The sequence below is a fragment of the Neopelma chrysocephalum genome, unplaced genomic scaffold (assembly GCF_003984885.1).
Source record: "Neopelma chrysocephalum unplaced genomic scaffold, ASM398488v2 Primary Assembly neopelma1_96523, whole genome shotgun sequence".
NCBI classification, from domain to species: Eukaryota; Metazoa; Chordata; class Aves; order Passeriformes; family Pipridae; genus Neopelma; species Neopelma chrysocephalum.
In genome coordinates this window covers 434,621-447,318 of record NW_020925169.1, presented here as the reverse complement: position 1 = coordinate 447,318, position 12,698 = coordinate 434,621, and the positions used below count along the sequence as shown (strand labels likewise).

Below are 12,698 nucleotides of genomic sequence, written 5' to 3'. Positions count from 1 at the left end.
CACATTGGAAATTGAAGCAAAAAACCATAACAGATAAGCTGAAAACCAACTGTGATTCTTTCCATGCTAAGTATGTTAACAGATGTTTTTAGTATATTTTTAAATACTATAACATTACATAAACTTCTGAAAGACATATGATTAAAATGATGAGCAACAAAATCCCCTAAAAGCTCCAAAATATTTTTAGGGGGGTGTTGAGAAACATTCCTTGGATATTAGTTTAGCAGATTGGAAACATCGATTATGTGCTGAAAATAAAGAAAGAAATTATAATTCATGTTATATAAAACCCTGCTACAATAACTTAGCTCAAATACTTATGGCTGAATCCTGCACTGTTAAAGGTAATAAGAGTCACAGATATAATAGGGAACAGGAGCAAGTTATAACATAAAAACACCTGCCTCCAGCATAGTTGGCAATTGAAGATGCCAAATTCCAAAAAATCTGCCTCTTTTCACATGCCATTTTGACAGCTTCTCTCCCAAACCATGCTCTTCCTCAATCCTGATAAATGGATACAATCTTTTTACAGTACTTGACAAATAACTGTTCTAATACAATACGAAAAGAAAAACATTATTTCCTTACTTCACAAATAGATTGTTATATATGAAATATTTTAAAGATTCACAACTCTGTTAAAGCTTTTTATAGGCTACCTGTATTTTTTCCAACAGAAGAAGGTTGTCTATAGAAAGTTTTCCAAGGTTCTGGCACTGTTTCATTATTTTCTGTTATTTTTGTCCTCTGCTACATAGTAAGACTTACTACAGCAAGTCTTAATAAAAAAAACACAACAAAAAACAATCAACCAAAAACCACATTACCCTGAGGGTGGACTGAGCAAACACAAGCCTTTTTATCACCTCTGGGATAACAATCCCAATTGAATGCACTAGATTAAATTATTTTGCTGTTCTGAAATGTGCTGGTTTGGTGGTTTCTAGAGGGCAGAGACCTCTAATCACAAAATAAGAAACACATTGGTATAACTGTCTATCAGCTAAGAATAAACTTTCTTTTCTTTTTCTCCATCCCTCCATACTAAAGCATGAGGTTTTCTTCATACTTGGCAAACTGGGTATCACTGTCAAGGCAATCTATTAAAGCTGTCTTTTAACTTGAACTACGTAAAAATACAGACTTCCACTCTCATTTCTGTGAGGGTAGAAAAGATATCAGAACTTAATACGAGTTCCAAGCAGGAAAAGCTACTTGACATTAAGAACTTGTCTACAATTACAAAAACCTCCTAAAACAGTCTGTAGAATTTTTTTTTCCCAAAGAGTTATTTCAGTGTGAATTGCCTTTTGAACACTTTAGTTCTAAAGGAAAAATACCCTTTTCTGACTTAGTATGGTACAAACATAGTATATTCAAACACATAGAGAAATCTCTTTCCAGAAAAGACTCTTCACATATGAGCTTATATAGAATAAACTATTCAATAATAACTGTTTTAGCAATGATACAGAGAAAATCTTTTGCTTGAGTTGATTAATAACACCAAATAATAGGCTATGACATGTCCACAAAATGAAAAAAACAAACCATACCCAAAACTACATAACTCTGACCCCCTATTTTGCTCTCCCTGCTGACTTCACTAGTGGTGCCTCATTGTTTGGCTGCCTGCAGTCTATAATCACAGATCATCTAGAGCAGTCCGATTCTGCAGAAAACTAGTGAGAGACTGTAGGCAAATCAATCAACTAACTTCTTGAAGTAAAATAATATGAAGACATGAGCACAACAGGCCCTGTGAAGAAAGTAACTTCGAGTATTAAATGATATTAACGAACAGCACTTCAAAGCACATTTTATGGGTGCTAAGAGGACAGCTTTTGCATGTGCAAATCTGACATTTACTGCATTTTCAATAAAAATTAAAATCTGCTCTAATACTTATGAAATACTGAGGGTTTTTTATTTACAGAAAATGTTTTAAAGTTGTAAGCAGATTCCTAAGATTTACTTTGTTTATTTTCACTTACCTCTGCTTTTCTGAATATACAAAAGAAATGTGCAATGGAAATCTGTAGTGATAGATGTGCTGGCACAACAATATGTTAAAGCACATCTTTTGGCAAAAAAAAAATCAAGCAGACAAAGTACTGTATTAATAGATTTGAAGGACTGTTCTCTTCCTTCTTGTAATACAGAAAGAGTTAATGTGTGGGTGTTTTAGAGACACCCTTAGTGTCACTTTAAACTCCATGTTTTAGATGTGAAATGAAGATACCTGAACTTACCCATCTTTGAGAGCTGTTTTGAGAATGAATGAAAATTTAGTTACAGATTTCCCGTTCCCTACGGTCTTTTTTTTTCTGTCAGTGAGTCCTTTCATTGACTCCCATCTCACTACATAATTCAAAGGTACATTTCTTCTTGTTTATTCCATATCTCAACGGTACTCTGACACTACACTCTATCCCACTAATATGTCAACTTTACAGTGAACTTTTCGTCCTTTCAACTTATATGTCTGCATGCCTTTTCCCTTACCTTGTCCTTCCTATGTTCCACATACTCCTCCATATTTCATCTCTTGTTGAAAAATTAACTCTGCATTTCTTCCACTATAATTTCTATTTGACTTACAGTGACATATATGATGATTTTAAAACTCACACGAGTGCAATTTTCTTCTGCATCAACCTGACAAATCATCACCTCATTTATCCCTTTTGTATGTTGCACAACCCAAAGATCTTCTGTTTCTATATTTTTCACATGATTCTAAGCTTTTAATATTTTCTGTCTGCAAATCACTTCACCTTTATGGAAAGCTATGCTTTAAACAAACAGCTTCTGCACAGAGGAGTGATCAAAACTCTGCATTGAAAAAGCAATTACATACAATCACGCAATTATGTCATGAAAGTTTCCATTTCGTCTGATTTTTTCTGAAGTGCTGATTCTTCCCTTTGGAAATTAGCACATCAGATTTACAAACTGAAGAAGAGAAAGTACAAAATATACTACATCAATAACAGATTCCTTTCCTGCTTTATATTCCTTGGAACAAGATGAAGTTACCAGGTGGTATTAACTCTAATTTACTGTACTTTCACACAATTAGAAAGCATAAATGTTTGTTTGTGTGTTTGTTAGTTTTACAATTAAAATCTTTTGGGTTAGCTCTGATGTATGAATCTGTGTCTGTTTCATGGACACATCCAAATAATCTCCTTTAAATGTCTGACATTTTGAAATAAGTAGGGGTAAAAGAGGAGTTTGTGTTTATTTAAACCCGGAGTAAATAGTTGTTATTTAATTATATATTTTAGTACTTGGAATAAGTTAGGCTAAAAAAAAATACTATGACATGACAGTGTTATCCAATGACTTATAATGGGATTTTTGTCAGTTACGTAAGTTACTTTCTCATACTTTAAAACGTTTTTCATCACAATTCTGACACAGGCTAGAATTCAACTACAGTAGCACGGTTAAAACATAAAGCTGTAATTAATAATTTTAGGTCTCTCTCCCCATAGAAAATAATCAAGTATATTGGAAAAAAAAAGTAACATAATTAAAATAATATCTAACTACAAAGAACATAAAATAAAACTACTAACCCACAGCGTGAACTGTTCCTCTACACTTCTTTGAAATCTTGTTTGCTTTAACTATATGTAGAGCATTTTCTTTGAACTGCAGCTCACAAAGTCTTTCAAGAAGAACTGTCATTTCTTCTGTGATGGTATCCAGATAAGTTTCATTAATAAACTTCAATGATGAAGAAGGATCAATAGTTCCACTTAGTATATACAAATCTTCTTTTATCATTGTGCACAACGTGGGTATGGAACTTTGGTAACCATGAACCACCTTATCAAAATTGGTTTCACCACAACTAGACAAAATACAGTTCTGTAGAAGATCGCTAACCAGTTTATTCTGCATATTTTGATACTTCGTTAAGACTTCTGATTCAGGATAAAGAAACAAAAGTTGCTGTATGGACTGAGTTTTAAACTCCATTTGTTGTTGCAAAGCAGTAGCGTTTGTTTCTTCTTGACTTTGCAGTCTATTTATTAAAAATTGTCGAAGATGCAATCTCACATCATTCCAAAGAGATTTCACATCCACAGCTGAATCATCTTCAATGGTATGAAGGGAAGATGTTAACTCAAAAGATGTCCCACTAGGAGTGCAGGGAAATGAGACACCACACTGACTAGAGAGATCCAGAAGGAAGTGAAGTACCATTTCTTCTTGATTTTGCTCATTCTTCAGCAGGCTTTGCTAAAAAAGGTAAATCAGACAGTATTTTAATAATGTTTTATTAATTCTGGTTCATTAAATGAACAGCTTCATGCTAGAGCAAAAACTGTGTTTCCAATACTAATTGCCTTACCAGCAAATAAGATAAACTGCTATATAAACAACAGAAGTTATAAAACCTATGGAAAACAGTATTTATGTGCCAATTAATTTCCTTGTCTACCTCTACCAATAACTCATATTCCTCTTTCCATCTTTCTTATACCCCCAACCTCTTTTCTCAATCAATTCTAGACCACAGTTCAAGGGAAACCCTTGGCAGAGTGTTTATTCTGGTCACATAAACATCTTTGAAGGAAAATTTTATGAAAAATTATTTAATATTTACACAGATAATGACAGGTCCCTTTCTATAGCTCAGTAAGCAACTGTCAAAAAGGCCATTCTAAGGATAAAATAGTCTTCCCAGGATCTCCTTGAAGAACTAAACCTGAAAACTTGTTAAGAATTAAAGAAGCTTAGATCACACAGGACAGAAGAATAAGAAGCTGTGTATTCCATCAAACCAAGATGCAGACTGATACATAAACAATATAGCGATATCCATGTACATCTCCACTATATGGGGTGGAGAAGGAAGTCAGTTAACAAAGCAAGTGAAATCACATTGATGCGTATGCTGTTCCTACTTCATTCAAGCCTGAAGAGCTCTCTCTTGGTCCAGGGCCAGAATCTCTGACCTTAGAGCTGCTTCAGACTCAAGAAGTTGTGCAGCACATAGCAGGTCCTCTTGTCACAGCTCAGTGTTACTGTCACAGTAACAAGAAAAGTGAGTGAAATTGCTGCTACTCTTAATTTTCAGTTGGCAAGCCCTGAGTGAATAAGGATCTAGAAGACCTCTCACTTGCTCCCTCACCTTCCATTGTTTCTCTCCAACAGAGAAAACACTGTGGCAAACCCCCACAGGGGAATTATTTCCATTCATATCCTTTATCTGGGTCTCCTAGCTGTACTCCATGCTATAACGCAAGGCTGGTAAAGAAACTGTTGGCAATCTCCCACCTTCAGAATTACTGATTTATTTAACTTGCAGTATTTGAGGAAATTATTAGTTTTATTTCTGTTCTCCTTTTGAAAAAGAGATAGATAATTCAAATTTGAATGTTGAATAAATACAACAATTTCCAAATAAAAATCTTCAGTTTTTCCACTGTAGCAAGCTTTTCTCCATAGATAATTATGCTTTTGTGTCACAAAAATTTTCAAAATCAGAACTCGTATTCTTTGTTCTGGATGTTACAAAACTGTTACACTCTTATGCAGGAAAAGAAGAGTTTAATCTTTCTACTGCCCTATATTCTGAAGTGTTTCATGATAAAAATTAAAAAATAAGACACTTCCACCACAGTACCTAATTCTGAACATTAGACAGGAAGCATGATTCCTCTAATAAAGGAAAGTCTTAAAATTAATAGACTACCTATTTTTCTTCCATTTTAGATCTTTATTTCAGAATGAACCTTATTAATTTTTTTTACTTACAAGCAGAAAAGACATGTGGAAGACAGAATAATAAAGGAAATTAGCAGTCAAATATCATCCTATAAAAGCATGTGCACATAATAGAAATATGTGCAACTAGTTAAAATCTTAAATCATACATATCAATAGGCATATACATAACACTAATCTGATTCTCTTTTATTATCTACTGAAGTATTCTGTAAAGTTTTCTGGCCCCAAAGAAAACATGTCTCAGAGGGTAAAGCAAAACTCTGATCACTAACCACCGTGTTGAAGAGTTGAGTCTTCACAGGTAGACTTCTGGAGTTTAAATATTACTTTTTTTTAATGAATCATGCTCAAATACTATATTCTGAAATGTACAAAACAAGAGAAGCTGTGAAAACAGTGAATGTAACTGATGTCATTGGATGATGAATCCAAATGATCTTCTAAGCAAACCCCCACTGCTGTTTTTTAAGGCAAAGCAGAAATATTTTTATATATCTAAGGATTGTTCCAAGGCCTTTGCAATTTAAACTATGGCATTAAAAATATGGAGCTTGCAGATGCCATTTCAGACGTAGTATTACTCAGAAAAAGAGCTCTGAAACAGTGTCTTCAAGTCTCTTAAACCATTGCCTATATTGATGTAAGCTTTTCTATTTAAAAATTAACCTGTAAAAATAATTCAACAGATAATGCCAAAACTGTTCCAGAGAAAAAGATCCAAATTAGTATCCTCCAATAGTTTGGAGAAAAATGAAAAGTTCCCTTATAAGCACAGAAAGTTACTGACAATAATATACAGAAAACCAGTTGCAGTCCACCAACTGGACTACTAGCTACTATAGACCTACCATATCAATAAACAAATACAATAAGATTAAGACTTTGTTAAAAAAAGAATTTGTCATTATTTTAGCAGGAACAGAATTTAATAAAGATGTGCTTGTGCTCATATTCAGCTTTTAAATCTTTAGCACTACAAGATAGTACACAGAAGGACAAAATTTTACATTAACATTTTCGGCCTTCATGAAGAAACTCAGTATTTTCCTAAGAGTTCACAAATGCATGAGAATAACAATAAACCTAAATACAGCACCCCAGTCAAAGTACAGAAAGAACTTTGCACTGTTCCAGCAGCTTTAAAGATAAACAAAATTCTTAACAAACAAAACACACATAATAAGGGATAACAATGAATAGGGATATTGTCCTGAATTGAAGGAAGGTAGCTGTTATTGAAGATGTATTATATATACTTAATTAAAAGCATGCAAGAAGAAATTAACTGAGTATTTAGTTCAATGTGTGGAGAGATACCTTTAAGAAAGGTTAGTTCATAATAATCTCATTAATGCTGAATATTATTGAAAATAATTTACTGCTTAAGGAACTAAAGATTATCTACTGTGAATATAACTTCTTACAGATGGACTGTCTATGATAATACAGATACACTTTTCATCTGTAGTCTCATCTACACAAGAGGCTGGATTATCTAAGAAGCCATGAGCCTGGAAGTAGTGATGTCCAAGTTCCCGAGCTCCAAAAATGTTTTCCTGATAAACTGTGCAGAATCGAAACTTTAAGGCTTCTCACACTTTGCTGTCTGTTTAGCAGCCTGCCACAGATCCATTCTCAAGGCTTAACTGGATTCTACAGCTCACAGCAAGACTGTCATGCAGTTAGTCTGCTCCTGGGCATATGAAGAGCTAGAAAGCATGTTTTGTGTAGGATATTTCAGAGATGGGGACATTTCAGTGTTTCCCAAACAAATGCCGCCATCTGGTGTTCAGGTATATGGCTTGAATAGACCCTGCAGAAGGAAGAGAGCAGGAAATGGACACAAGTAAGTCATCATTGCCATGCCACCTGCTGAGGGATTTAAGTAAGGATCTAACTGGACTAAGAGGAGTGACAAAAGACTTGCTAAGTCAAAAACTTCATGGGTCAGCATTTTCTGGGATTCTCTAATTTCATCTAGATCAAGTATGACATGTCGCAGTCTCTGAAACTTTTGAGTGGGGTGATTAATTAACAACAACATTCCTTTGATCAGCTGTGTCAGAAAGCAACAAAATCACTTCTTCACATGAACATTAAAGACTTGGTGTTTCTAGAGATTACTTCCTCATTTGACACAGCTCAATATCCAGTGGATTCAAAGGTGACTGAAAGAGGAACAAACAGTTCTAAGTGTTAAAAAAACAGGAGGTGATTTGATGAAGCTTGAGCTCTAGCCAGAGAAAACACTCCTCTACAGCAATTTTCCTCTGCCATTACAGCTAATCTTAGCCTAAAGGTGTTCATGGTCTAAATCACATGGAAGTGACTAAGAATAATCCACTGGATAATGTTTACTTGTTTTGACACTTCTACATATGTACATCATATCGCACACTCACATAACGGCCCCTGGATTTTTTCTTAGCACCAGCTGAGCAGGCATCATTTTAACAAAAATTTTGGAAAAAAACATCCTCTAAAATAATGGAATTTTTCACTGAAGTGAAATCTGATTTCTGGCTACATCCAATTGTACAACCTGACAGGACAATGGATGTAGCTCCCACATTTCTAATTAAAAAGAGCAGAATCATAGAATCATTTTGATTGGAAGTGACTTTTTAGAGGTCATCTAGTACAATCCTCCTGCAATGAGCAGCAACATCTTCAAACTGATCAGGCTGCTCAGAGCCCAGTACAACCTGGCCTTGAACGTCTCCAGGGATGGGGCATCTACTCCCTATGCCTCTGGCCACATAGAAAGTTGAAAGTTTATGCTTAAATAATGCATAAAGGACAATAACGTACACTAGATGAGTTAAATTCATACTGAAACAAGTGAAGAACATGCAGAAACACTAACAGCCTCAGTATAGACAGTAACTTCCAGTGTTTATTTACCAACATGTGTTTTATGAAACAATCCTAGCAGTGCTGAACATATGGCAGCATCTGTGAAAAGATTTTGTCCCAAGATTGTCTACTTAAGGCATGATCAAAAGGAAACATAACACCCTGTTGCAGACATGAAAACAACACTAAGCCTTATAATACAATTTCTGAACTATCATCACCACAGTGAAGACCAAAATGAGAAAACTAATTGAACCATCCACACTCCCACCTCCAATCATACAACCAACTTTCCAAACATAAAAGTCTTTAATAAACAATTTTTACCAGGGTCCTAAGGAACTCCATCAGCTCTCCATGGTCTGTAGAAGAAGGTCTGAGAGAACTAAAATGGCAGTTATTTAGCCACTGAATACAGTCAGTTGTGCTTTGTAGAATTTCATCGGTACATATTTCATTTACTTCTTTTTGCAGGTCTTTAAGACACTTTTCTATGCTAAAAAAAAAGAAGGAAAGAAAAAGGAAAAGCACAGGATTTTTCTTCATTATTTGGAGATAAAAGCATTTTTATATATTCTATATTTAAAAAATAAAAACTACTTAAAAGCAATGTAACACTACCCTTTCTTGTTTATAATTAAATTACTCTCACAAAATAAGGCCTGAATTTGCAGGATTAACATTTAGGTACAGTTAAGCTAGAGCTAAAATAAATTTCCTTCAGGCAAGACTGTACCATCCTCAGCAAGTCTAAGTACAGCTTCCCTTCTCAAACAATCTTATTCTTTTTAACAAAGTAGTTAATGAATAAGACATCATCCAACCTAAGATCTGGTCCTTGGCGCTTTATTAGCTAAACAGAGACTATAAACTGAATTTTGCTTCTTTAGCAATCAGCAGTTGTTTTATAAAACCTAACATATATTAAAAACCTCCTAAAGACCCACTGACATCACAGAAAATGTTGAAATGAATTTTAGCGTCAGTTGTGCTGAGAAAGCAGATCTTTTCTTTCCTGTTTTGTCATTAGAATATTTGAAAGAGAACAGTGTTTGTTTCAAGGAGCTGATCCATTCCTTAACATTCATCTAGAATCATGTTTATGAAACCCTGTTTATGAAACCAGATGTGTTTGGTAGGTTATTACAGCAATTTCAGTTGCAAAGATCACAAGAACAGCTGAATATCCAGAGTTATTTTATTTCTATTTGTGTGGACACTTACGTGAAAACCAAACAAAGCAAAAAAATCCAGGAACAATCTAACTCTATATATTTTCTACAAAAACAACTTTTCAGTAGTTCATAACTACATTTTTTTTCAAAAGCAATGCTTAACATAGTTTCAGTTAGCAAAACAGTATTGACTAGATCTAGGCAGAACTAGGTTTAATTACCTAGCCAAGAATACCAATTCTAAACTTGACAAATGGTTAGCAAAGTATCTTTTTAACTTGTAAAATCTGTTCTCAGGACTATGAAACTAAACACCTTCTTCATACACCTTGACTCCTGGGACACTATCAAAGGCTTTTACTGTGGTGTGCTGATGTGTCTCATTCAAACATACCCAAATAGATTACAACACTGTGCAATGTAGAAGTCACCGTGTTGGTAAATCTGTGCCAATCTGCTACAACTACAAGCCAGTTTTTACACTCATCTTTGACACATGAATCTGTGTGCAAGCAAATAGACTATAAGCTATGAACAGGCTACAGCCTTTTCAAGATCAGACGTTTTGGTTATTTGCCCCAATACTGATAAGGGGATTAAATGGATAGACTTCAGTGCCTCCCCTCCACTTCACCGCCCCTGCTCCCCAAAAAAGCATAAATCATGTTAAATGTGTTCATTTTATTTAATCTTTTTATCCTCAAAATTTAAACATTTAATTAGGACTAAAACTGGTTTTGACTGAATATTTTCATCCTGTTTACTTACAGCATACAGCATAGTGCATGTAAACAAGATCTCAAAGCCACTGCTATATCCTTTTAAGATTTTTGTCAACATTTAGTAATACAAGAACATGGTTAACTATACATACTTACTGCTTCACATGAATTACATGAATTAAATATTTAGGAATTTGTTACTTCTCAAAAAATAAAAATAATGTGTATTATTTGGGTTTAGAAGACAAGCATTTTTAGTAAAACACTTCTCCTAAATATGATTAAAATTATTCTCACTACATAGCTTAGTATTTAAAACTTTATAATTTCATATCACTGTAGAGAGAACAAGACTTTGATTTCTTTGGTTTAGAAAAGAAATTTGCTGAAGTTTTAGTAACTGTGAAAAAAATACGTAATTTCGATGTGAAAAAATATGTTTAATGTATTTCATTAATTTTAGTCTTAAAAGTACAATTCAAAAAAAGCCATGTAAATTGCTAAATTCCTATTTTCCCCGATAATCCTTTGTCATTAATTGCAAATTTTTTTTAAAGTTCAGTCCAGTAAATTAGCTCTTTTTTCTAACAAACTGAGGCATCAAAACAGATGATGTCATCATCATCATCATGGCTAGGCTTCACGAACAAAGATTTGAGAAGGATTCTATCCACGCTTGCTACAAGCACACTGATGGCTAAGAAGGCCAATGTGAGACAGACAAGTCCAGTTGCAAAAGGCGCAGCGGAAAGTCTCCTTAGGCAGTATTGGCAAGACACGGTTCTTTCTGCATTGTCTTTTCTCCTCAAGAATGATTCTGCGTGTGTTCTCAAATGAAGCAGCAGCGTTATAGATAGTGTGTCTCCATGTCTCCTGATAAGATGCCAGAGTAGACCAATGACGATGATCAATATGGCCAAGGTTGAGATGTTGTTTCAGGGAGTCCTTGTATCTCCTCTTCGGAGCTTGTCTCTTGCGGCAGCCAGTGGCAAGTTCACCATAGAGCACGATCTTAGGGAGGTGGTAGTCCTTCATCCTGCAGACGTGCCCTGCCCAACGCAGCTGTGTTCTCAGCAACATGGCCTCAATACTTGTAACTGCTGCCTGTTCAAGAACAGACACATTAGTCATGTAATCAGTCCAGTGGATGTTCAGGATTGTACGGAGGCAGCACTGATGGAAGTGTTCTAAGGGTCACAAGTGGTGGTAGTAAATGACCTATGATTCAGACCCATATAAAAGAGTAGACAGCACAACGGCTCTGTAAACACTGATCTTTGTACTTTTCTTCAGGTGTTTATTTCGCCAGACTCTTTTATGGAGCTTTCCGAAAGCTCTATATGCCTTTGCTAACCTGTTGTCTATCTCTTTGTCAATCTTACTGTCTGAGGAGATGATGCTTCCCAGGTAATTAAACTGCTGGACTGATTTGAGCTCTGATTTGCCAATGATGATGTAGGTATGATGGAAGACTTCTGTCTTCTTCAATCTGACTTCCAGCCCAAAAAGCACAGCAGCCTCTGCAAAGCAGGATGTTAAACACTGCAGAGCTGCTTCTGTGTGGGCGACGAGGGCGGCATCATCAGCAAAAAGCAGCTCCCAGACAAGATGATTTAATGTTTTAGTACGAGCCTTCAGTCGCCTTAGGATGAATAGGCTTCTGTGCTGGTTTAAAAGTTAACCAGCAAGGCAAAATGAACTCAATTCAAAAGAGAGATTTATAAGTCAGAATAACAATTTATTAAAATAATGCAATAAGTACAATTATACAGACAGACAATTGGTTTTAATCCACAAAACCCAAATGTACAAACCCAGCACCCTGGGGTATGAACAAAAGTGGTGTACCTTGGCCCACCCCCCGAGTCCAAAGCAAAGGGAGAGGGAATAAACCTGCTGGTGGGAGAGCTGCTGCAGTCTGGTCAGAAGTGGTGATTGCAGTCCAGTCGAGGGTGGTGGTCTCAGCCTGGTTGGGAGCAGCGGTGGTCTGCTGTCTTCCTCTGGGTCCCACGAGAGAGAGCCCCAAGGCTCTGAAACTCCCAGTTATATACTCTCCAGTTCAGGCGGGAGTGCTCAGTCCCTCCCTCAGAGTAGGGAATTCCATAAAAGGGCATGTGGATGCTCAGTCCCTCTTATCAGAGCGGGGAATTCCATATAAGGATATCAGAGCGGGGAATTCCATAAAAGGGTA

At 35.6% G+C, this 12,698-nt stretch overlaps 1 protein-coding gene across 11 annotated transcripts in view; it reads right to left on the bottom strand.

Moving 5' to 3' along the window:
- The window catches only part of KIAA0825 (KIAA0825 ortholog), a 248,123-nt gene that overhangs the window by 186,931 nt on the left and 48,494 nt on the right, over nt 1-12,698 (bottom strand). For all 11 annotated transcript variants that reach the window (XM_027708751.1, XM_027708741.1, XM_027708743.1 and 8 more), the window contains 2 exons: nt 8,938-9,106; nt 3,591-4,260 (listed from right to left, as the gene is read on the bottom strand). In XM_027708751.1, coding sequence (XP_027564552.1) covers nt 3,591-4,260; nt 8,938-9,106 — 839 coding nt within the window. The remainder of the gene's footprint in view (nt 1-3,590; nt 4,261-8,937; nt 9,107-12,698) is intronic.